Here is a 24,822-nt window from a genome sequence, read left to right on the forward strand (position 1 = left end):
TGCTGAGCACTTATCAGAAATACAGGTCTCTCTTAGGCAGAGCAGGTTCTGTCTGACCACAAAAGGGTGAAGCCTGCCCCAGGCCATGAAGCTTGGTAGTCCAGTCTGCCAGTGACACCGTGCATCTTCCTTTGCTTTGCAGTGCAAACTGATGGACTGAAGACGGATCACTCTTCTTTTTATTAACTTCATCTTCTTACATAAGAAAGAAATTACAAAAAAAAAAAAAAAATTAAAAAAAGGGGAGAAAGGCTCCTAATCCAAATCACCAGCTCATTGTTCAAGAAAAGGCACTGAATTTGATGCTTTCTACTGTCTCTCTCACAGCCACAGGCAGTGATTTGGAAAAGAGGAGGTTTGTGCCTTGGTCACGCGGTTGCCTCAGCAAAAACCACCCTCCACTTGAATGCCAGCAAGCTGGGACCCCTGCCAACATGCTCTCTAACAAGCAACGTGGGAGCTGCGGCTTGATGGCCTGTGGGATTACTGTGTCTCATACTACCTTTGCTTCAGCATATCTCAGGCCCTCTGACAGCGTATCGCCACTGCTATGAACAACTGGGAGTTGAGCATAATTCAGATTATATTATTTATGTAAGTGGCGGTAGTTATTATGTTCAAGGCTGTAACTATCCTCTGTGCTAAATAAATTCAAGAATTTGAAGGCAAAAATGTCTCTCTGCCATCCTGCTTCCAGGAATGGTTGCTTCTTGCCTTTCAAAAGGGGTAAGGAGCCTGCAAGGGCATTACAAGTTTTGAAGTAATGTCTGTCATGGGACAGGTAAAGAGCTAACACAGTCCATCATTTGCTATCTGTGCCCTTGTGTCTGTTGCCTGTTAGGTCTCTGTCCTTCGCAACGTTGAGCAGAATGAGACAAGAGAGTCTTAAAGGACTGGGATCATTGCAGTGGGATGTCTGATGGGACAGTATATCACTCCTGTGCATCTCTGGAACAGTGACAATTCTACCACAGCAAAAGGCAGGGGAAGGGATGGGCTTGCGCTGAACAAGGAAACAGTTGCCTGGAAAAAAAAAGAAAATCCAAAACAAAACTGAAAACTCAAGCAAGCAACTTTTGCCCATTATTTGTACAGAGAAGACTTTTCATTAAGAATGTGGTTAGAATTGAGATATATATATTTCCCCTGAGAAGCTTAGCACTGAGTGTTAATAGACAGATCAAAGAGCTACTTAGCCACTGGAGCCAGGGAAATTGAACCAGGGCAGCAAAATAAAAATCAATCTGACTTTTAGTGTGTTTAAAGTGATTTTGTTCAGAGCTGACTTCTGCACAAGTACTTAGGAAAGCTTAAGATCATGAAAAGCTTGAGTTCTGTAAGCCAAACTCTGTCTCCCACTCTCCTGCTATTCATAACATGACAAAAACACTTTCTGTGTACAGAATTATTTCAGATCTTCCCTGCCTTACCTGTTGGTCTGGCCACCCTCTTTTGCCTTACCGTTTGCATGATTATTCCACAGGATCACATACTATGAAGACATTATTAGCCTACTCAGCACCACATTTCTGGCTCTGTGACTTGTGAATCATGCTGTCCTTCTCAGAGTATGCCAGTAAAACTTTTACACTCTGCTATCCCTGATTGTGTAGGGGACATGTGTGTTACAAGAGAGATATTTTAAGAAAGTGCTGAATCTTTAAAAAGAAAAAAAGGGGGGAAAAACCAGAAAAAAAGGAGAGAGGATATTTCTTGAATCCCTCAGATCATAAACTCCGAACATAACTCAGCCTGGCAAGGATAAAGAAGGTAAGATCCAGATACCTCAGACAGTTCCCCAAGTGTCTAGACCGCAGCAGTCCTCCGAGGGCTGGAAGCCAATACTGGGTTTCACTGGTAGGACAATCTCCCATTTCTTGCTTGCTGCATCTGTGAGTAAAGCCCAATATTTCAAGACCCAGTCCCAGACTCGGTAAGCCATGCTGGAGCCATTGAATCATACCTAGCGCAGGTAGTGGGCCAACATATTTTATCTTATCTAGAAGAAAAACTCCTCGTTTGGAAGAGGCTCCCCTTTTTTCCATGAGACAACTTAAAAAGCAGCAGCTGTTTGCAGCTCTTTGCAGCTCTTCTGGAGTTTAGAATATTTAAATAAACCTTAAAAAACCACAGAGGTGATTAAATATTTGGGGGAAAAAAAAGAAATATTCATCATACAGTTCAACACTTTAGCATGATAATCTCAAATTTGGGGTACAGTCACCCTCTCTCCCTCAGCCTAAGATTAGCTACACAATGGTCAGGCTGGAATTTATTTATTCTTAAAATTAAGGGATGCAAAAAAAATTTATGTAACGCGTAGGCTCAGCTACATTAATTTCCAGGACTGGACTGTGGTTATCTAACAAAGCGCACAAAATATTTTGCTTTTTCAAAAATTCACCTTTCTCCTAAGCTGTTTGCTCGTTAGGCTAAGAACAAAAGAGATGCTGAGTCTTTGCAGCCTGGAGAACCATTTATGCTCTCCTTCTTTGTAGCAACCTTCTCCATACTTGAACTAATTATCATTACTCCCCTCAATTATTTCTTCTCTACATTAAACAAACCCTATCTTTTGATCTTTCCTCCCTATTCATGCCGGGACAGCTTTTATGCAAAGGTGCAAACCACGGCATGCATTAAACATGTATTGCAAGATCAAGGCTTTCCAGGGGCATTAACTTGAGAGGGTCATACCTGGCACAGATTCCACAGAGCAGCTTATTTTAGCTGTTCCCATAAGACTCTGTATGACGTGAAATGTGCTTTATCTCATCTGATCTGTTTCTACCACAGAACAGATTAAAGGAAAAAAAACCAAAACAACACAGGCAAGGGGTATCAGAAAAAAAATGCTAACGATGTGGACTCCCTTTGTATGATAACATCGCCTCCAAAATAGTTAAATGTTAACTGCTGAGTCCTCATTAAAACCAGTCTCACAGGACAGCGTTGTCACCATAGCATGTCTTCCCAGAATTAAGAAGCCTGGGATCCATCAAAAGCATCATCACTTCATGCTTTATTTGACATCCAACACACCCACCCCACCTTCCCAAGCAGACACATAAAACTGGGCCTTACTGCACAGAGCTTCAACACACCAGACACAGGCCCCTGGCACAGCAGCTTTCTCCCTGCCTCGAGGCTGATGCTTGGATAAGAGGAGTGCATTTGGCAGGGGAGAGGATTGGCACATAGAAACCACCATGTGACAGAGCAAAGGCGGGGGAGTCTGCACAGGGAAGTTTAATATTAAAGAGGCACGAAAGCCTGTGAAGTCTGGGGAGCCACATGAAAGGCAGGTGCCTGTCCAGGCACGCGCTCTATCAGAGAAAGGATGCGCCATAATTACGCATCATCTTGTGACTGGTACGAATGCTGCCAGGAGCCAGCACGCTGCAGTACCGAGCTGATTACTTTCTCAAGGCAAATTGCAGAGCGCCGAGCACCCACAGCTACAAAGGGAAAGCTGTGAATCAGCAAGGGGCATGTCAGTCCCCAAACACCGGTGTGGTGCAGAATTATGTCAGCATAAAAGTGATGCACCGAGGCAGAAGCAGAGATGCTCCTTTGTTTATAAACACACAAGAGACAACGAGGTTACTGTGGAAAGTCATTTTATTTCAGAATTTCACGCACTCTGTCACAGACCATGCACTTAGACTTTCCCCTTTGCAAATCCACAGCCTCCAGGCCTGGGAGAGATGGGGCATCATCTCTTCACTTCTCACTTCGAGTACCCACATGCTAAGAGTGAGGGCCCTGATGGCAGCTTGCCAGGAGGCAGAAAGCAGCCTCTTGTTTCCATAATTGCTTTTACACACTGGAAAGAAATCCATGTGACTTGAAGGATTAGCAGTGGAGCTCAGCAGCAGTGAAACCCCACTGCAGAGCAAGTTGGTCCTCGCCCTGTGGTTACAGGGAACAAGACGACAATCTCATGGGAAGCTCGCATGAGCTAAGCTGTAGCAAAACGCACCCAGACATTCTTGGATCCCAGGCAGCAACCAGCTGAGAGCACGCTCTGGGCCTCTTACAATCAATTTGTCTCTGAGCTGCTCCGCCAGCAAGGTGGCCAGGAGCTGCCCTTTTCACATTCAGGTTTAGGTCCTCCTGCTCTGTGCTACAGCTTTTACTAGGAAGGAGCCAGCCCCTAGGTAAGAGAGCCCTCTGGGCTGTTCATCCACACACGTACTGCATTTAATACTGAAAGGTGCCGGTTCGAAAGACTCCACAACAGTCTGTCTGGCCCGCAGGCCGGGTACAACATTAGTGTAAGTTTCCTGCATACTTACACTGGTCCTTCTTCCCTGCCTCTGTTGCCCCTTATGCCTGACCCTGCTTTTGAAATACTCCTCTTTACAGTGTCCCTGTGACCCGTTATATCTTTGGCCTTTGCTGAGACTGCCACTGCCAGGGCAGCTATTGCCCACTGTGGTGGCTGCCTGTAGGAAGTGAGCATCTGCCTCCCGACAACGGGCTTGTGGCTAGCTCAGAGGAGGGGAAACAACTGAAGGGAAGAAATGATGGAAGGGAATCAAGTGAAGTGGAGCAAAGTCTACAGAAAAGGCAAAAAGGCATCTTCAGTCTCCATTTGATACACAAATTGAGCTCAATAGCAGCAAGAAATGGCCATAAAATATTAATTCATTAGGTTGCCAGGAAGAAGTAAAAGCATTTATGTAAAAAATTCTATATACGGATATGTATGTGGCAATGGCCCTCAAGCCAGCTCAGACAGTGGGTTTCTCCTGCTTATATGTCACCTTTTTTATATCTATAGTTTCGATCACTCCAAACTGTGTGGCTACTCAGTTCTGCATGAAGACCATGGTACTGGAGTCAGCACTGAGTGAGGGTGAGATCACACTGAAGAAATGAACATATGGGGAACTCCTGACAACCTGGATATTTTAATATTTTTGTTGACCTTCAAGTAATTAGAAGAAAGGGGAATTTTCCCCAATAGCCTACAGGCTCCAAAGTCTCTTCTGTCTGCTTTTACGATAGGAAGGCTGACATAAGAAAGGCAGTGGAGGGCAGGGAAAGGAAGAGGGGAAAAAGTCTTGGGAACCAGAGTGAAGAGCAATCAACAGCTGACCAACACTGACTGCTGCAAAACTTACAAAACACAAAATCATATAAACAGAATTTCTGTTAACCTTTTATAGACTACAGACTTTATATACACACACAAACTTCAAAGTACGCATCTGGCAGTCTAGAAAATACCAGTGCCCTACGGATTAAATAATTTAAAATGCAATGTTGCATTATCACTGTATACAGAATACCGTCTGACGCATTGGCTAAAATGGACGGATTGTCTGAGAAAGATGCTCCCTCCCTCATCCCCCCAGCACTGCCTCTAAAAAGAAAAAAAACAGCTGAAGACTTTCCTCCGTGGTTCCACTCCTGAAACTCACCTTGAAACTTCTCTGTCAAAGGGGAATAAGCCCTGAAAGGGGGAGAAAAGACTTCCTGCTCCCTCCAAACTGCTGCCGCAGTACCCCTCTCCATTGCTAGGGAGGCTGGACAGCAAGGGGAAAAATACAGGTGCTAAAGCTGGGAAAAGGCAAGTACGTTTCTGTAACGATAGCTGCGCTGGTCTTTGGAGAGAGAGACAGCCCCAGACTCAGGAGGAAACCCTCTCTCCCCTTTTTGAAGACAGAAGGCTAATGCAGAGTATACCGAGTCCATGTGGCTAGTGTAGAAGATACCAACAGTGCAGGAGCTGCCCCCCAAAACCCATACCACAGCCCAGCAGCAGATGGGATGGCAGCCGAGTGAGAACGGCTTGACAGCAGCCATAAACCGGAGTTGGCAGAACAGCATTACCAACAGGTCCAAACAGACTGAATAGGAAGGTGTGCCCTCACCAGCTTTCTAAGAGTAATTGTAAACTGGGAGCGCTGCGAAGTCAGCGTGTGGGAATGAGGAAGGGGACACCCAGCCTCAGTTCTGAGGTGGCCAGGGAGGGGACTAAAACGCATACTGGGAGTGGAAGACAAAGCCTACATATCTCTAAATGCCAGTTCTGCATATGTACCCTAATATCAGTGTATGAGACAGAACCTTGCTGATGACACCAGTTCAGTCCTATCACCTTCAGAGACTTAGAGCTAGTGAGAATCTGGCTTACGTGTGCTTATTACAAAGCCGTCTGAGGCATGCAGTCTTGCTTCCACCTCCTGTAAACCAGAACACCCACAAGTTCTTGGGGAACAGATAAAAAAAATAAACGCAGTTCCCATGTGTGTCTCCCACCCTTCCCCCATAATCAGCCTCTCTTTCTCCAGGTCAGGAGAGACATCCAAGGAGCTGCCCTGTCCTCCATTCCCAGGGCCATTCCCACCAGCAACACCCAGCAGATCTGGCTAGGCAGGAATGGCATGCCCTGCTTCTTCGGCCTCATCATATAGCCAGACCACAAAGATTTCTTCCTCCCCTATGACAGCTTTAGTGAGACCAGCCCATACTGGAGGTTGTGCTGCAGCAGACTGGACAAGCCTCAGCCCTTGCTCCTGAACCCAGCTTGCAAAACATGAGAAGGCTCCATAGGAGCAGGAGCCACGGTCATGGGCATTCTCCTATTCTAAGCTCTACAGCCCTAAATACTGCCAATGTAATCATTATCCACTCAGAAATACAGAAAAAAAACTCTATCCAAAACATCTCACTCTGTCTGCCCTCCATGACTGGGTCAAATGGACACACAAAAAGAAAAAAAGGGAAAGTGAGACAGAAGTGAGGAGACAGTGTGGTATAGCAGAGAGAGAAATGGGGGGCAAGTCAGACTGGAGGAAAGGAAAGGACCTCAATGCAAGTCTGCTAAAATCGTTACTGGATTTACCAGCCCAGTTCCACCTTCTTCAGACCAAAATGGACTCACTGCAGTAAGTGAACCACAGAAGAAAGAAGTGCATAGTTTGAGGTTTTGTTTGGGTTTTTTTTTTTGGTAGACACTTAAACATCAGCAGAATCTATGCAAAGATCTCAGAGCTGCAGTTTTAGCCTCTTTTCCCTAGCCAATGGGTACCTGTTGGGGCAGAGATGGTGGAAATGGACCAGTAGCACCAAGAAATTCAGTGGGAGCACCAACTCCACAGCAGGAAATAATAATCAACCAAAAGGAGACAGAGAGAGAGAGAGAGAGAAGTGGAGGAGACATATTTCGCAGTAATCAAAGTCAACCTTGGCTAAACCCTATCAAGATTTCCCTAAGTAAGGCCCCATTACGTCTGCAGCAAGACCTCTGGCTCTGAGAGCGAGCTGTAGAGGGTATAGCCCAACTCATCCACTTCTTCGGGGGTAAGCTCTGAAAATAAGTTCACCTTGGGGTTCAGAGCACTCGGGAGGACACCTGCCTCCAAGTAGCGGATCAGCCCCTTCAGCGCCTGCAAGAAGCGATCAGCCAGCATGTCCTGGGACCAGTCGGACTCTTCTTGGGATAGGTGCAGGATGACATTGGTGAGCTGGCTGGCAGTGAGGTGGCCCAGGGCAGGGTTTGACTTGCATACCGCTTTGAAGATCTTCAGGCACAAGCAACGGCAGCCAGAATCACACTGGTCCAGAGCTCGGAGGCGAGCCGTTTCTGCTGGCCGCAGGCTCAGTCGCCACAGATTGTCATTCTGGGCCAATCGATGGGGTTTGGCCACAAGGATGATGTCACCCAATGTCAGGGATGGTAGGAAGTCAATAAAAAGATGCCGTTCTGGATCATACTGGACTTCCAGTGTCAAATCTGCTGGGGGAGCTGCTGGACGGATCACATAATCCAAGAGAGTGCCAATTGCTGGCCAGTTGATGGAGCCAGCTACAACTTTCTCAAAGGTGTCTGCTACAGCTTTGGGGGAAAGGTAACCTCCCACCACGCAGCGGTCCCAGTAGCTGCTCCCACGGGGAAAGTACTCTGGGTTTTCCCGACGCACCAAGTAGAAGCCAGGAATGTTCATGATAGTGTCCTCTCCGGGGATGCACGACCACAGGTTCTGCTCCAGCATCAGAGGCACAATGAGCTGGATGTGGTCAGCTGTCACTACCTTTCACAAGAGAGAAAAATCGATAAGAACAAGCTTTCTCTCTCCACACTCAGTTTTATTCACCACCTTTAGATAGCCTCTGTTCAAAGGAACTTGCATTAAGGAGGATCAGCTGTCTCACTCTCCTCTCTCCATGGGATTCACAGCCTCCCTTTGTCAAAAGACATTAATTCTGAAGGACTATTTCCCATCATCAGTGGGATAACTCCAAGGTAGAACCCAAGCTAGTGCTTAGACAGTATGTACTATTTAGAGATCTTTAAATACTTCGGGACCTGACATGGACTGCAAATAGATGAATCGTTTTGCCTCCTATTGCTCTGAGTCCACTCCTTGGACGTGAGATGCAGCTGGGCCAGGGCACAGCTGCACCACATGATTATTTAAAACAGGAGGCAGAGTATTAAGTTTCTAGACAAGCTTAAGCTGCCATGGTTTAATTATCCCATGCTACAACTACTTACTGCCCTCACCCGGTCTGCCACATTGTTCGTAAAAAGGTCATTAAAAGATCCCTTTTCACCAATGTGATTAAGACCCCAGATCTAAGTTTCACTGGACACCTGACACTCCATTCCAGAGCTCTGACTCAAACTAAAAAACGTGCCTCTGAATCACTCGCTATAGCCATGGGCATCTTTCCATCTGGGAGATATGCAGCAGGGACTGCTGTCCAATCCAGGTCTGACATGCATTAAAAAAAAAAGAGTGCGGAATACCTACATGACTACAAAGGAGTTCTAAGGGAATATCATGTACTTCGAAAGTGATAGAAGGGACAGAGATTAAAGAGAGCTCTGCCAGAGAAACACCAAAAACACAGCGCCAGAGAGACACAGAGGGGAGGAAAAGAAGGGCTGAGATAAACCGGAGAAATAAAACAGCAAAAAGCAAATTATTTGCAGACAAAGCCCGAGGAGCCTGGTCACGCGTGTTCAAACCGTATTGCAGAAATCAACACTGGGCTCCACGGTGGGAAAGGTGGCACAAAGAGTCTTATTACAGAGGAATGTTGTGCTGAGCCAGCACTGCCAGCAGGGAAGCCTGAAATTCCCCTGCCTAGTCAGCCTTCTGCATAATGACCCATCCTGCGGCCCCAGGAATTACCTGCAGATCGTCATACAGGCTGCCGCTGAGGTACATGTCACGCAGGGGCATGTCCGGCAGCTTGGCACGTAGGAAGCTGCGCAGCTCGGCACAGATATCCACGGCTGCCTGCTTGGCCCGGGCCTGCTCATCTGCTGGGATAGCTACCTTCCTCCGATAATAAGCAAAGAGCTTTTCTTGCAGAGATAGACGAAGGCGGGATTTTTTCAGCTCCACTTGACTCCTCTTGGCAGATGGCTTGGGCTTTGTGGGTTGGAAAAAGTCTGCAAGACAGAAGGAACACTGTTGGTCATCTGCAGTTTTTCACTGTGAATTGATCTACAGAGGAAAATCTGCGGTGCTGAAGTGCAGCCTCCTAGGTCTGAAAAAGCTTTCAGCAGACATTTTGCATGCTTCACACAGGTACCAGTCAAATGGGAGGTGCTGAAAAACTTCAAACGGTACTACTACAAGAATCAAACCAGATTAAAACAGGTTACTAGATTTGCAATATAGCCAGAACAAGACTAACATCGTGTACAAGGAAGTAATTTTGATGGCTACGTGGGCAGTACCTCAGTTCAATTTCATCACAAATTCAGCACCGTTACCAGTTCAGAAGCTTTTAACATGATGCCAGACCAGTGGATAAAACACTCTTGAACCACCATGCCATCTCATTAAACTTTTAACATTATAATGGATTTTTACAAACTATCAGCAAAACCCAGTTCTGACTAGGGCATGAGATCTGAGAAGATCACGCCACTTGGAAAAGAAATAGTTGTCAAGACTCTGATCAACACTTACCAGGATGATGAGCTGACAGATGTTGGGGCCAGCAGAACTCAGGCAATCACAGCCCCAATAAAAACCTCCCTCAAACTTTCCCTGGCCAAAAAGCTGAGCGCACAGCCGTAGGCACATACCAGCAATGCAACGCTTTACACTGCTGTCTGCCTTATTAAGCAACGTCTAACGTGCACAGATCCTCTAAATCCCCTTTTCTCCTCTCTGTTTTTCTAAAGAAATAAGTCAATGCTTCCCAACTATCTTTCAGACCTCTCTTAACATGGACCAAGAGTTTCAGAAGTTATCAACGAGAATTAAGGAAGAATGACAGATCTAAGAGACCTTTGGAAGGGCTGTGGCATTTAACAGGTGCAGGAGAGACCCCCAAGTCAGTGGCCCCATTAAGGCAATTGGCTGTTGCACGTTTGTTTGGCAACAGGCATTTGGCCACGCAGCACATGCAGAATGGCTGACCAAGCTGTCCACAGACCCGATTCGCCCAATGTCAGCAGCCGCTGTCTCTTGTCCCACTGGGGTCTTTTGGACAGATTTGAGGTTAGGTGTGAAAAGGAAATAGCCCATAAAACCATAGGGAACCAGACTTCATCATCGCCTGTTCATGAAAAAACTTATTTTTCCACCTTAAGTTTTTATTTATTTTTAAGTCAAGAAAGCAAGATGCCATCATGAATGGTTTTACTCTTCAATCCTCATCTTTGGGGACTCCAATCAAATGATCTAGACCCCATTTAACATAGTTGTCTAGTTATTTAACATTTCTCCAGCAGCAAATCCATTGCAAGAAAGTCAGCTTCAGGACGGCAGAGAATCTGGAAATCAAGTTAGAAGCTTGGTCCTGATTTTTATTTTAAATCTCCAAGTGTAAATCTCCTGAAGTGACAGGGACAGAAAGTAAAACTGGTGGGAAAAAACCAATGAAACACATATAATAAACACTAATGGACTCCAAATTACTTAATATCCCACTCAGAAAGAAGACTGCAGGTCACTTTTTATAGCCCGATGAAGACTAAATTAGTAATAAACGGCACTAAATAGGCAAACAGCATTAGAGAAATTATTAGGAAAATGGCAGAAATAATATAAGAAATAATGTTATGAATTGCTAGTACATTCACAATTTTAATATTCCCCTCTTAATACCCAAACAAAATTGAATGGTCCAAAGAAAGGCAACAGAGACCTTCAAAGGAATGGAATTGCTTTTTCTGAGGAAAGATTACACAGGCAAGTATTCAGCTTAAAAGAGAAAAGACTGAGGGAGAATAAAGCTTAAGACCATGAAATCACAGAGGAATGAAGAATGCAAATAGATTACTATTATTCACTAGTTCCCAATCTGACTTCTAATTCTTGTTACCAGTAGACCTGCTTAAAAGAAAATCATCAAAATCCTGGACTAGACCGAGTATTCTCTTTCCTGCATTCCTTTAAATGAGTTTATGAGCCTGGACAATTCTGCAATGCAGGAGTACCACCCTGCTCCTTACCTGTGTCTGTGGCTGAAGAATCAGTGGGAAGGGTCTGCAGGGAGCGGCTGAGGTTAGTCTTCATGTCCTGGGTCAGTAAGCGTGAAGAAGAGCCCAGCCAGTTTGGCTCTTCCCAGCTTCTCTTTCCAGACTGGGTCAAGCGAGTGGGGCTGCTGGGAGCACTGATCGCCCGGTCATACATCTAAAGCAACATCACCAGGTACAGTTTGAGTTGTTAAGGGCCCAACGTTTGTATTTTACCCAGCCTAGTGCCACCATCCCGCAGTCTTTTGTTTCCTGCTCCTTCTTTCCGGCACCCCTGTGCTCAGGCCCCACCCCACTGTCCCGCACGCTCACCCGTTTGACGGCCAGCGTGGCGATGCCCAGCATAGCTGCTCCACCCACGCCCAGCACAAGCCGGGCATTGGACAGCACAAAGTCGATGGCTGTGCCGATGCCGTTGTCATCTTTCTTCCCTTTGCGCTGCCCAGCGCCTGCCATCTCACCTGGAAGGAGTGGGAGCATTAAACAAACAGGTCAAAACACACAGCCCTAGCGGGTCACTCCCTTCTACTCCACCCCACGCTCACAGCTCTGGGGTCTTGGCACGGAGCCATACGATGGGACCACCTAATCCTGCAGCCTCTTTAACTATCTTCCCTTGAGGAAGATTCCCAGACACACCAGAACAGTACTGACCAAGCTCTGCAATGGCAGCATTTGTTTGCTTCCAGCTGTTTATGACCTGAACAAAAACACCCCAAATTTGATATGGGGCTTCTAATCATTGAAGCAGGTTTAATTGTGCAATTGCCTAACGCTTTTTAAAACAGAAAGATTTACTTCAGCAATACTTCGCAATAAAATCCTGCATATTATATAAAACTCAATGACCATTCAGATATCTTCCTTTTAATTTGTGCTTCTCAATCAAAGTATGGCTTTTTTAATGCCAATTTATTTTCTTATTCTCAATCTAATGCGTGTAATTTTGCTTACGAACAAGGCAATGCAGGGATGGTCAACTGCTTGTCCATAACAAATCAGACTCTTCCCAAGGGCTGACAGGCAGTCTCAGAGCGTTCACTCCCAGACTCGCTTTTAGACAATGGCCCAGATACTTCAAAGACACCCAAGAATCAACAGCAGAGACCACAACGCACTGCAAAGGGAACAGCTCCCTTGTTTTCACTGGGAATTTATTCTTGCCCTCAAGGCTGGTGGGTCTGACTCCCATACAAGTCATGTGTAACAGGAATGTTAATATTTTCTTACATGTGTACTTTTGTTTCCTCCAATTCCCATTTAACCTGACCTTGATATTTAAATTCAAAGGGTCTCCCTGGCCAACTACATGTGTAAAATACACTTTGCCACCACTGTACCCATAGGTGGATCCTCAGTGAACCTACGTGAAAACACCAGGAAACTCTTCCAACCTAACTCGAGATCTGTTTTCTAAGTCAGTTTCAAAGGTTCAGAGCCTGCCTGACTTGGGTAGTTTAAAACTGCCCTTAGGTTTTTCTATGGCCAAGCTACAACCTCAGGAGGAACATTCCTGCCTTGGTGAACCAGGAATCCAGTCACTCTTCATCCCTAGGCAGAAAAAACCTGCACTTTCACAAAGCTGACTGTAATAGCACCACGAAGAATGTAGTTACATTGTTGTAAGAGACCTACCTGTAACCTAACACATTTGTAAAGAAAAGAGGAGAGCCCTCCTGGCGCGCCTGTGGGAACACCTTCCAGACTTCTTCAAGTCAGCTGTGGGCAGGGAGCATTAACCATCTCTTTTGGTTGGCAAGAGGTTTTTGGAAAGAAGAGGGAAGCGAGCGGGGCCAAAAGGATCTGCAGGGAATCTCTAAACCAGGCCCCCGAGTTTGCTCCGCAGGAAAGCCTGCCCCTTCTCCAGCTGCCTCTCCTTGTCCTCCAGCTGCCGCAGCCCCTGGTTCTTGCGGAACTCGCGGCGGATCGAAGCGAGGTAGAAATCCCGGTCGGTGTAGCGCAGCCCGCGGCCCTGGCGCAGCAGAGCCCGGTAGAGGGTCAGGACGGCCCGTCGGGACCACGCTGCCATGGGGGCCGGGGGCGCGGGGCGGCGTCCTGGATAGAGGTGACAAAGCGCGGGAGCCCGGTCAGCTCTGACACCCCCCGCCCGCCTGGCCCCTCACACCGCCGCCTCCGCGGCCCGGGGAGGGGCGCGACGGCCCCTCCGGGAACCGTCGGGGACAACGGGCTCCCGAAGGGCGACAGGCCGCGCGGCCCGCGGCGGGGGAACCGGCGGGTCCCGCCGCCTGGCCCTTCCCGTGGCGGGCGGGTAGGGGGCCGCCCCCGCTTCCCGCAGGGGTGCCGGGCTGGGGCCGAGCTCGCCGAGGCCCCGCAGGCACCGGCCACACCGCACTCACCGGGAAGGCGAGGAGAGGGGGAAGGGGAGGCGCTCCTGGTCCCTCCCGGCACCGCTCCCGGGGTCACCCGGCAACATGGCCGATCCGCTTCCGGGTCGTGACCTCGCCGCCGCCACCTTCCCTCCGGTCCACTCCCGCCAATCATAGAGCGAGCTCGCCGGGGCCCAAACCGTCCCTTCGGCGGAGGACTTCCGCGCGAGCGGGGGAGGGGGCGGGGGCGGGCGGGGGCGGGCGGCGGCGCAGCGCTGTCGCCCCCTGCCGGCAGGGCGGGGCGCCGCTCCCGCCACCCTACGGCGAATGGGAGGGAACCTTCCGCGCCGCCCACCCGCGCCTGGAGGCTGCCCTCTGCCGGCGGGGAGGGGGGACTGCTGCCCCCCGTTGCTCCCAGCTGGGGGTGGGAAGGGGCGGGCTGGGACCGGTGCTGCTCTGTTTTGAGGCGGTCGTGCACCTCGGGGGGGTGACGAGCCGGTTTCCTCAGCGGGGATGGCCGTGGAGAAGAGGCTGGGGTGGGGTGGGGTGGGGTGGGGGCCGGGGAAACCCTGAAAGTCTGTGGGGAGCAGGGGGCCAATGGGACCCCCACTGCAGGACCCCACGGACCCACGGTGGAGCAGCTGCTTCCCACCTCGGCTTGAGCTGCAACCAGGGCGGAGGCAGGAGCCTCCCCTTCCCCCTCAGACCTGCGCTGCCCTCCGGGCCGGGGTGGGCACCCACGCTGAGCCCACCTTGGGCACCAGGCTTGTTCCGCCATGGAAAGTCTCATTATAGCAGCCCGGGCTTCGTATGCCGCAGCGAAACAGGCTGGGATGTCAGTCTTGGCGGCTCCGTCCACCTCCGAGCGTGCTCCCCACGGCCCTGAACAGCTGGAGCACTAATAGGTGTTGCCTTTTGTCATTCTGGCTTTGACAGGCCTAAATGCCATCAAATGGCTTCGTGTCAGAAAGGGGAGAGTTCAGCACGCCACAGCGAGTCAACATCCACAGTACAGGCTGTCACGGTCACCTCCGGCTGTGCGTGCTGGCTGCCTAGGGTAACGCGGGGTAAACAGAGGTTTCTTTGGTGCTTCAGGGTATGCAGAGAGTGGCGAATTAATGCTGTGTGTCTTGAAGGTACCTCTGACCACCCTGATGCTTTTTACAGAATAACCTCTCCAGTTCAAGCTCCTTCATCTCCAAGGAACCCCGGGGCCTCGTCTGGAAGTCTCAGGGGCCTTGGGAGAAGGGCAGTAGCTGGCAGCCTCTCAAAGGTCTGCCTGAGGAAATGGAAGGAGCCTCCTGAGGCCAGGACCTTCTGCCCCTCTGTCCAGATGCGAATTCCCCTTTTCTGTTCTCGCCTTCTCTACTACATGCCTGTTCTGGGGAGTAACAATCCCTTCTTAGCTATCTCCTTCTCCCCAGGTCCTACCAAAATATAAACCATAAGTGCTTACGTGCTGTGCCTCCCATGGGGGAGAGGGTGAGAGAAAGAGCAAACCGCGTGTTGCAGAGGAGAGCACATCACTTCACGCACTTCTCAGTGACACCAGATATGACAGCGATAGAATTGAGCAGGAAGAAAACCAGAAGCTCCAGGCTGGCTCGCTTCGTGCCAATCTCCTCTTCTTCATTTCCTTTCTGAGATAAACAACCCCAATCATTTTGATCTCTCTTTGTGAGAGAGCTTGCCGTGCCCCTAATCAGCCCTTTCTGAGAATGGCTTACTTGAACTGCAGACAGTATTCCCAGCGAGGCCACGCTACTGATTTACATAATAGCATTATCATATTTTCCATATTATTCTCCCCTTCTTCCTTCTGCATGCTAATATTTTGTGTGTGCATTCTTTTTAACCTGCAGCTACTCACAGAGCCAGGGTTTGTGTGACATCCAGCTCCGTTCCTGAGTTGCTAGAGACTGTCTGGAGCTTTGTAAGTCTTATCTCCAGTTTGTTTTCTTTTCTGACTTTGCACATGCCCAGTTAAATCTTGGCAAATGTGTGTTGTTGCCCATTTGCCACATTTGCATTTTACTTACAGTCGTTTCTGATCTCAAGAGTCAATATCTTTGAGTCATCTCTTAAAAATGTTTGGTATATTGCTCATCTTTGTTTCCAGATCATCAGTTCGCATACTGAGCTATATGGGACCTTGGAGGCAACATTCATATTCCCTACCCTTAACTTTCTGCCAGAATGAAAATCGATCCTTGAACCTTCCTTCTGGCTTCCTGCCTCTTTCTCGGGTTGCTGATCCACAGAAATACTTCACTCCTCACAACAGGGTTCTGCCACTTCTGGGCAGGTGTGCTCATGAGCCCAGTCCTGAAACTCTCAAGTCTGAATCAAAACTTGCACAGCTATGTGCAGCAAACCCCTGACATGCTACGAACAGGATCTGCTGGATGAGGCTGTGCAACAACAGGCTTTCCTTGCTGCCCTCCTGCCATGGCATCCAAGGACTGTGGGCTTCCATAAGTGCCCCCTCCCCAGCCTGGCCCCCTCAGGTTGCGCCTGTTTTAGTGTTTCTTTCTTCTTTTTTCCCCCAGGCTTGACGCCAGCTCCTGGGCCCCTTGCCAGCAGCTGTGTGTGCATGTTGTGAACTCCTCCGGCCACGCCGTTCAGCGTGCCTCCAAGCTGCCTCAGCCCCTCTGGGGAGGCCGCTTGCTGGCTCACCATGCCCACTGCTTGCCCTGGGCTCCCCACTCCTGTTCCACCCAGGCATGGAAGTTCAACCCACTCCTTCTGTCCTGCAAAGAGAAGGGTGAGTGCAACGGCAGAGTGACTCGTGACCAACACTGTCCCAGCTGCTGTGTGAGTGCTGTACCTCTGGTGACATGCCAGGGGTTGTAAACTTGAACTCTGCCTTGAGACAGTGAAGCAACATCCCCCCACTCCCCAGTGTTTCCCAACCCAGCCAGCTCCTCTGCTGACCCGCCGCATGCAGCCACCCTGGCAGGGAGCCACCCAGCAGCCCCAAAGACTTGTGCTGCCCTGATGGGATACTGGCCCCGGTGCCCCATTGCCTGCAAAGCCAGTTGCCTGGTGGCTTCTTTCCCCATGGCCTCACTGGGAATGGGATGCCCCCCGTGCCTCCAGGCTGTGTCCCCACAGGAAAGGGAATTTACTTGCCCCAATGGGGTGAGGTGCAGGTGGAAAGGAGGGAGGGCATCATAGCTGTGCACCTGGAGAACAATAATGACCTTTGTTTCCGCAAATGACTAAGTGAGCTTGTGAAATATCAAGGGCAGCATGGGTGATGGGGCACAATAACATGCTGTTACCCAGGATAAGTCACAGACGTTTCCCCACCTCCCTGGGATTCTCTACAGCCACCGCTCCTCTGCCGGTCTTCTCATGCTTGCAGCTTGTCCTCCCACTCAGGGGGCCACTGCCATGGGCTGTGATGGCCATCAAAAGAAGCAAACTGCTGCTTCTGAGCCCAGCTTGTAGCCTCTGCTCTTGGGAGTCTAGTGCTATCCCCAGGGCTTCCCATCACCCATTTTGCAAGAGCAGGACCATTTCCAGCCAGGGAGACATCCCTGTGCTGCCTGCCACCAGCCAGCAAACCCTCCCTTGGCAGCAGGGAGGTGAATGTGACCTGCAGAGCTGCAAATGGCATCTTGGAGGGTCAGGGTCAGGAAAAAACCTGTGCTTGGAAACAGAAGGCTGGCTTCTTACAGGAGCCAGAAAGCAATCCCAAAATGCCAGAGGGAAGATGGGTAGTGACCCACCAATGCCATCTGAGCTTGGGTTTAATAGCCTTAATACCTTCTTGTAAAAGGACCTTGCAAGAGACCTTCTGGCAGTCTAACTCAGTTCAACAGCTCTCTTTCATTGCAGCCCTACTTCTTTACTCTTCTCAAGCATTTGGGTTCCTGCTCTCCATCTGCAATAAGCCAGGAGGGGCAGAGGGCCAAGGGTGGCGCAGGTGGCTTCTTTCCCTGAACCCCCAGCAGCTTTGATGTTGAGCGCATGTGGGAGGGAAGACGGATGCCGAGGGAGGAGAGATCACTGCTACACAGCTCTCTTTCAAGGGGCATTCCTGATTTACAGCCGAGACCCAGATTTTAGTGACAGAGAGTAACTAGCCATTCCAGGAAGCCACACTCAGGGTATGTTTTTGCCGCGGGGGGAGAAGGGAGAAGTTCCCAGCGCAGCTGCTGCTGAAGCGGGGCTTTTCAGCTCCTCAACCTCCAGCCCTGCAGCCCAGGGGGCTGCAAACACTGGCAGGAGCAAGCAGTCTCCTGTGTGATGCAGAGCTGCTGCCACTGCGAGGGTCTGCACCGACGGTTGCTGAGGAAGCTCAGTTTTATTACCTAACAAATTGAAAATGCTGCTCTAGTGTTTTTGCAGTTGGTCTGTGTGCACCTTCGTTCTCAGCATGACTTGTGTTTCTTCAACCCTGTGGCTGGGTTTGTTGGGGACTTTTTTTTTATTATTATTCCCTGGCTAGTAAGATTCCCCTCCCCCTTTTTCACTTTGCACCAGCTGCATGCTGCAGAAGGTTTCCAGAGCCATTCAGAGACCCTGCTTTTGTGAGTGCTGTTATCCTTGCAATTTTGCATCACTCCGACAGCCTCGTGGGCTTTCTGTGCTAGAAGTGTCTGCAGAGAGCTGAGAGCTTGCAGCTGATGGCGCCAGCCCCCGGAGCAGGGCTGCGCAGGCTGACCCCAGGCTTTCTGCACTCCTCTGCCCACTGCAGTGAGGTCCTACCAGCATGAACATGGAATATTAGTTTGGGTAAGGGGTGTCTGGACTCCCAGCACCACACAGGGTTTGGACCCATGTGCATATATACAACCTGAGAAGGGCAGAGCTGCTATACACTGCTGTTTCTTTTCTTTTTATAGGTGAAGGCATCTATTGCACATCTTGTCCCATTAACTCACAGGTCCTCAGATATAGATTTATTTCTGTCCTACTCAGGGAAATTTGTCTGGTTTTGCAGTATTGACATTCATTCCTCGGTAACAGTTTGAGTCAAATGCTTTAAAAACATTGGGAACCAAACAGAAGTGGGAAGATGTTTTCTACATTCTTTTATTTTTGTGTGTGTGCCTGGTTCTTACTAAGTGTCTGAGGGGGGAGGGGGGGGGGAAAAAGAGATATGACTGATGATTTGTTGCTCTCTCTTTGGAAAAGCTCCAGACTGTAGAACAGGGCTAAAATGCCAAGAAAGAGTTTGCTGCATAGAAGCAGGCTTACAATATTTGATTTTATACAGTCTCTGGGCAACATATTTTCTTTAATTTGAGGTCCTGGAGAAGTCATTTTAGATCTTTATTCAGCACAGCTTAGTTGATCTTCTTCTCAGTTTTCCTTATTTTTAGAAAGGTGAAGTGTGGTTCCTAAATTAAATCGTTACTGGGATGGACTTCAGCCAAGAGGATCCACGTTTAAAGCCGTAAGGCACAGGAAACATAAGAGTAAAACAATGGAGTTTTATTTTGTATTTTATTTGGCAGGGTGAGGAGAGATATGACCCTGAAAGATTTGAATTCTTACACAGCTATAATGTATTTCAAAAAACAGTAAGGCCTATTTCCTCTTCTCACTTCGCTTGAAAAAAAAAAAAAGCACACACAGAAATGCTGGAAATGTCTGGATTGCCAAATTTTCCTTAGTTCCAAGTTAGGGTTTGTGTTTGGGGTTCTCAGAGATGCTTACAGTAACGTCCCAAACATTAGCTGACGTGGGCTGATCCTTTAACCTTTTGCTGTCGTGCTTGTCCCCACTGCAGCCACAAAGGCAGAGCTTGTAGCACCCTGGCCCCAAACCAAGCTCCTGTCCCAAGCAACCATGGGTTATATCCTTCATGTCATCCTCTCACTTCAGTGACCCAGAGCCCTTTCTCCAGATGGGACAGTTTTGCATGGCTCCTCTGAGGCCATTTTGCAGTGACACAGCAAAGTCCTGCAAAGCTTGCTCCCAGGTGAAGGTTTGACACAGCTGGGGTATGAGCATGCCTGTGAGCCACAGAAACACGTGCCGCTGCCAGGACCAAGAATATGCCTCCCTTCCACCATGGCTGCAGCCAAATCCTCTCTGTCACCGTGCTCTGGAAAGCAGGGCAGCTGGCGCCTGCAGCTGGGGGCACATGAGCATGAAGCCATTTGCTGGTGATGCTCTCCCTGGGGCTGGGGTGACTCTCCCTGGCTGCTCCATGGGCTGCCTGCAGGGCAGCTGAGACCTCACTGCTTCCCTAGCTGAGTCACTAAAGCAGAGAGATTTAAAAAGAATATATAAAAATGGACTAATAATTAAAAATTAACTGTCCCTGCTAAACAGAGTATTAAGTTGTGTCCTTACATGGAGAACAAATGTATCCAAGCAACAAAAACAAACAGCCGGCAAGCCAGGCTCTCGGTATCCCCCTTCCAGCTTTCTAAATGGTGCTGTAAGTTTATACTGAACTCACTTTGTTTCCAAGCACCCCGGTGTTTGGCAGCATGTCCATCCCCTGATCAGCAAACCTGCTGCAGGCATCAGTCAGGAACAGACAGAGCAAGCCCCTCCATGAGGCAGAGACAGAGGGTCTGCCACAGCCTCGACCCCACTGAGCAGTGTTGCACAGTGCCTGTGACAGGCACCGAGCATCCCTGACATACAACAAGAGCTTGGGGGAAACAGCTCACTTCCAGGCAGGTCATGCCAGAGGCCCTCCATGGTGCAGCTCCCTGTACAACACCTGTTGGGATGCCAAAACCACAAAACACACAGGATTTACTTGGCATCAGATGGCTTGCACACTTCTGGTTCAATATGGTGCTTAAGGCTCCATATCCATACCCAGGATGCACACTGCACATACCAAGATCCCTTCTGATGTCTTGAGGGACCCTCTGAGACATGGTATACGAGGCTCATGGTAGAGCCATGTGCCCCCATCCTTGGCTGACCATCAGCACTGCTCCTGCAAATGAGGGTCTCCACCGTGGACTGGTTTGTAGAACAGTCAACCCTTTGCTCACTGAGGTGCTTCGAGCTCCCGCAGCAGAAGCTTGTGCTTTCCAGGGAAAAAGGTCCCAATTCTGTCAATGCCTTCTTTTAAAACCTCATAAGAAACTGAAGAAATCCCATTTACATTACTTCTTAAAGTAATATAAATGTCAGCAAAATACTTCATGTTGGAGGCAAGAAAAGTACATGGGAGAACCTTTAACCTAGTCAACTCTCATTTCTTAAACTGTCTTGCTAAATTGCCATTGGCCTAGGCTTGAATATTCATCTTCTCTTGAAAAATCGAAAGTTAAGGCATTCTGGCAATGATTTATTTTTAGACTATCCCCTATGCAGGCACAAAAATACAACTATCACTAAGAATGCTAAAAATTCTTAAAAGAAAGTTTTAACTGTTAATTTTGAGTGGCATGTTTATTCCAGGCCCCTTGTTCCAGAGACAGAAACAGCAGAAAGGCACTAAGCAATGCACAACAGAAGTGTCTAGTTTGATGGAGACCCTTCCACAAGAGAATTGAAAACATTAGACTGATGTGGAAGAGAAAGAAGAGGGAATGTGGTGCCAGATCTACCGATTATAAGGAAACCTAACCTATGATGTTTACAGTCACTATCTCTAAATGGAACCGGGAATGAACCTGAAGAGCAAGACACTTAAAAAGGTAAAAAGTTAAATAGCTGTCGATGGCAAATGAGCTTGTGAAAGGCCCTTGCCAAAGGCACTGCTGAGGCCAGGTGCTTAGGAGGATTCGGAGCAGGACCAGGCTTTGATTCTGAGTAACGGGAACAGCCAAAATTACATGAGATAGGTTTAAAAATAAGCTAAAACAAGGAGGTCACGTTCTCTTGCACAGCGTGCCGAAAAGTCAGTCACCAGAGAGACATTTCTGCAGGGCGAAGGTTTAATTTGGGGCTCCACGGTTTCCACAGCTTTACTCAAAGTGGGTGCACCCAAGGGAGGCAAGATGCTGACAAGGGACCATTTCATGAGCAGTGATGCTGATTCCCACATCCACCAGCTCTTCTGAGAGCCACTTGGCAGCCATCGTTTCCTGCTCCTGTGCCTGTCTGTGCTCATACTCACCTAACATGCAGAAGATTAGGTCTGACCAGGGCCCACAAAATCAGCAATCATTCCCCAAAACAGCCAGGCTCCCCCTCAGGCTCCCTCCTTGGGAGCACAGTCCCGCCAAGGTGGGAAGCAGCAACTTCCCTTGTTTTGTTTTCCAGCAGCCTCTCTGCCAGGCGATCAGAAATAAAAGCTGCCACACACACGCCTTGGTTTCCTTTCATACTTTGTAAAGTTTTTTATTATCTCCTCCTTTTAAGCATCCCTTTAAGGGTGAAATGAAATCCAACCATTTACAGAGAAAATGATTTCAGAATGTACATTTGATTTATCCTTAGAAAAAGTTCATTATTACTTGCTGTTTATAAATTACAGAGTGGAAAGGAGCTTTGCAGACGCTCATCTTTTTTTTTTTATTCTATTTTTGGCAAGTTCTTGCATTCTTTTGCCAAAGCAGGGTGTTCTGGGGCCACACCACCAGTAGGTCCAGGTGGACCCCAGGCTCAGAAGTGCTGCTGGATCACCTCCAGGATGACACTACATCATCATCCACACCGGAAGGAAAAATCTGTTCTGAATTCTTAGCCTCAGAGTATTTCAGATCCCTTCTTAAGCCATTATCTGTAGTCCCCAAAGCTTTAAAAGTCAGTGTATTGCATTAGAAACAGCTCTCCTTTCTTGGTGCTGGATGTGAGCCCCTCCTGCCACCCCCTTACCTCCAGCTCCCCCTCTGTTTCTATAATAAGAGCAAATTTGTCCAACATCCCAGAAATTGGAAGGGAGTTTCTTTTTGGGGGGGTGGGGAGAACACAACGATGGAGGGATTCGGGGTTCATTCTCCCACTCACTTCCCTCCTTTCTCACCAAGGTTTGAGGTCAGTGAAGCCAAGACAAGTCATCCCTTCCCTCCTCACCACCAGTGTTCACTAATCAGACCAGGGGTGACCCCAGACACGTATCTTCACAGTGCAGAGGCATAGCAGCCACAGAGATTGCTGGCAGGAGCTGGGAGACAGGGGCAGAGCCTGGGGGATGGTTGGAAGGGGAAAAGACACTACCATCCCACAAGGACACACCAAAGGGGGGCAGATGGGAACAAATACCCATTCTGCACTGACCCTCTCCCCCCACCCCAACTCATACCTTACCTGTAGGCCAGAAAATCCCCTCATTTACCTGCCACAGAGACACGAAGAACAGGCTGGCCTGAGCTGCACAACAGCAAACACCTCAGCAGGACACACGGATTGGAGAAAGCAACAGGAAGAGCGGACTTGAGCACGTTGTCCTTCATACCAACCACACAGACACAAAACCACCCCATCTTTTCTGTCCCTCGCTTGGGTATGACATTACCCCCAGTCCTCTGGAGGGGCAAATATGGTCAACTTGCCCTGTTCCCTCTGCTTTAGGAAGCTCACCTGCTACGGGTCCACCAAAGCCCACATCCTTCCCTTCACTTGGGGCGAAGAAAGATGATGAGTTCCCCACTCCAAAGCCATGCGTGGGCACACAATCCCTTTTTTTTAGGTAGAAAACACAGAGAAAGACAAGAGCAGAGGTGGGCAGAGAGAAAGAAGCACAGGGTTTGGGGATGCCACACACTGCCTCACCTACTACCTGGCCCTCCTTTGCACCAATTAATTTGAAGGTAGAAAGGGTTCGGGCAAGAAAAAGCACAGAGCTGAAGATGGCTGCAGGGAAAGGCTGGTAGTGCTTTCCCACCTTCCACCAGATGGCTTTGCTCCCAGAGATGCAGCAGGCACATGGCTTCGCTACTCATGACTGCAGCAACCAACAGACATCAGGCTCTGGTGGTCTGATCCCAGTTCCAGCCCAGGGGCAGAATGGGGTTTTTTTAGTCCTTCCCTTCTCAAACCTCAGCACCTGGGTCAGATAAGGTCAAGGAGCCTCAACTCTCACCGCAAAGAGTTCAGCATTGGGAAATGAGGGTCTGATACAAACCTGCCCCCTCCTTTGCCTCTCCTACCACCCACACACCCACATGATTTTGGGTTCCCCCTTGCGGAAGTTGTCTGGGAGGGTGGCTGTCCCCTCTGCGTGCTGGCTGCAGAGGTCCCAGCGCAGCAGTACAGGCAAGGCTGGACAGAGGGCAAGGTACCATCTTAGGAAATCACTGTGCAAAAGTCCCCACCCCCTCCAGGGACAAGGAAGATTTTTAATGACAAGCACTCTAGCTCCCTAAGGATAATAAACACAGGGTTAGCCAGACAAATTAGACAGAAACATTGACTGGTTTGGCCTTAAATCAAAAAAATGTTTAAATGATTCTTAAGAGAAAAAAAAACACAAAAAAGAATGCATTTCATCTGTAAAGTCCCTTCTTCCCACCACAACAGAAGTCTGTTTAAATTTAAATTTCCTAAGAATAAGGAAGTGAATAAGTCCAGGAGAAGGACAAGGCCAGATTCCTGCAGAAGAGCCCCAGTACTGCTCTTCCAGTAGAACCTTCTCCTCCTGTCCAAAGGGGCAGAAGGGAGAGGCAATTAGGAGGGAGAGGCAGAGAATGATGGAGCAAATGATGGAGAGAGAGGGGAGAGAAGGCAACAGGCTGTACTTCAGGAGTAGAAGATCCAGATATTGCAGCTGTGGGCTCATCTGAAACTCCCAGGAGACAAGGGCCATACTTCAGTGGTGAAAACATGACTTGAAGCACACTAAAAATGCCCAAGGACTCCCTACCCACACCCATGCACAGGAAGGACTGGTAACAGGGCAAAGGCTGCTCCCATTGTAGAAGACAACAAGGTGCAGCCCCAGCACACATGCATTTTATCCCCTGCTTCATGGGGCTCTGGTGCTGCCAAAGCACCCACTGAAAGACTGGCTTCTCTTTATCTCCTGTCTTCAGCAAGGTCTGGCACTGGGCTTGTGTTGTTACTGAGCTAAGGCAAAGCCAAAGGTCTAAGAGAGATCTCAGGCTCCCTTCCAAGAGTAGAAGTGAAAAGTAGCTTCTTCCTTCCATACTTTTCTGCTACTGAATC

At 48.8% G+C, this 24,822-nt stretch overlaps 2 protein-coding genes and 1 long non-coding RNA gene across 3 annotated transcripts; 1 reads left to right on the top strand and 2 right to left on the bottom strand.

Annotated features, from left to right (window-relative positions):
- Positions 1–3,587: 3,587 nt before the first annotated feature.
- Positions 3,588–13,232, bottom strand: MIEF1 (mitochondrial elongation factor 1). The gene is made up of 5 exons (XM_009511067.2): positions 13,094–13,232; positions 11,771–11,919; positions 11,435–11,615; positions 9,153–9,415; positions 3,588–8,045 (listed from the first exon to the last, which is right to left on the bottom strand). The coding sequence occupies exons 2-5, from the start codon at positions 11,912–11,914 to the stop codon at positions 7,239–7,241; spliced, it is 1,395 nt and encodes a 464-aa protein (XP_009509362.2). The 5' UTR covers positions 11,915–11,919; positions 13,094–13,232; the 3' UTR covers positions 3,588–7,238.
- Positions 13,233–13,274: 42 nt separating this feature from the next.
- On the bottom strand, positions 13,275–13,970 carry LOC135313848 (mitochondrial ribosome and complex I assembly factor AltMIEF1). Its single transcript, XM_064454026.1, has 2 exons — positions 13,816–13,970; positions 13,275–13,513 (listed from the first exon to the last, which is right to left on the bottom strand). The coding sequence occupies exons 1-2, from the start codon at positions 13,958–13,960 to the stop codon at positions 13,275–13,277; spliced, it is 384 nt and encodes a 127-aa protein (XP_064310096.1). The 5' UTR covers positions 13,961–13,970.
- Positions 13,971–15,665: 1,695 nt separating this feature from the next.
- On the top strand, positions 15,666–22,077 carry LOC135313850 (uncharacterized). The gene is made up of 3 exons (XR_010373342.1): positions 15,666–15,718; positions 16,335–16,549; positions 21,172–22,077. It is a non-coding gene; the product is annotated as an uncharacterized LOC135313850 (long non-coding RNA).
- The last annotated feature ends 2,745 nt before the right edge of the window (positions 22,078–24,822 follow it).

Source organism: Phalacrocorax carbo, chromosome 1 (assembly GCF_963921805.1).
Source record: "Phalacrocorax carbo chromosome 1, bPhaCar2.1, whole genome shotgun sequence".
Lineage (NCBI taxonomy): Eukaryota > Metazoa > Chordata > Aves > Suliformes > Phalacrocoracidae > Phalacrocorax > Phalacrocorax carbo.

What these genes read in the sequence shown, in the direction of transcription:
- MIEF1 (XM_009511067.2), bottom strand. Translation starts at nt 11,914, where the DNA reads ATGGCAGGCGCTGGGCAGCGCAAAGGGAAGAAAGATGACAACGGCATC. An exon ending in CCACGCTGGCCGTCAAACGG is followed by an intron (nt 11,616 to 11,770) that starts GTGAGCGTGCGG and finishes ATGTTGCTTTAG; the next exon opens with ATGTATGACCGGGCGATCAG. An exon ending in GCCTGTATGACGATCTGCAG is followed by an intron (nt 8,046 to 9,152) that starts GTAATTCCTGGG and finishes CTCTTGTGAAAG; the next exon opens with GTAGTGACAGCTGACCACAT.
- LOC135313848 (XM_064454026.1), bottom strand. Translation starts at nt 13,960, where the DNA reads ATGATTGGCGGGAGTGGACCGGAGGGAAGGTGGCGGCGGCGAGGTCAC. An exon ending in CCCCTCTCCTCGCCTTCCCG is followed by an intron (nt 13,514 to 13,815) that starts GTGAGTGCGGTG and finishes ACCTCTATCCAG; the next exon opens with GACGCCGCCCCGCGCCCCCG.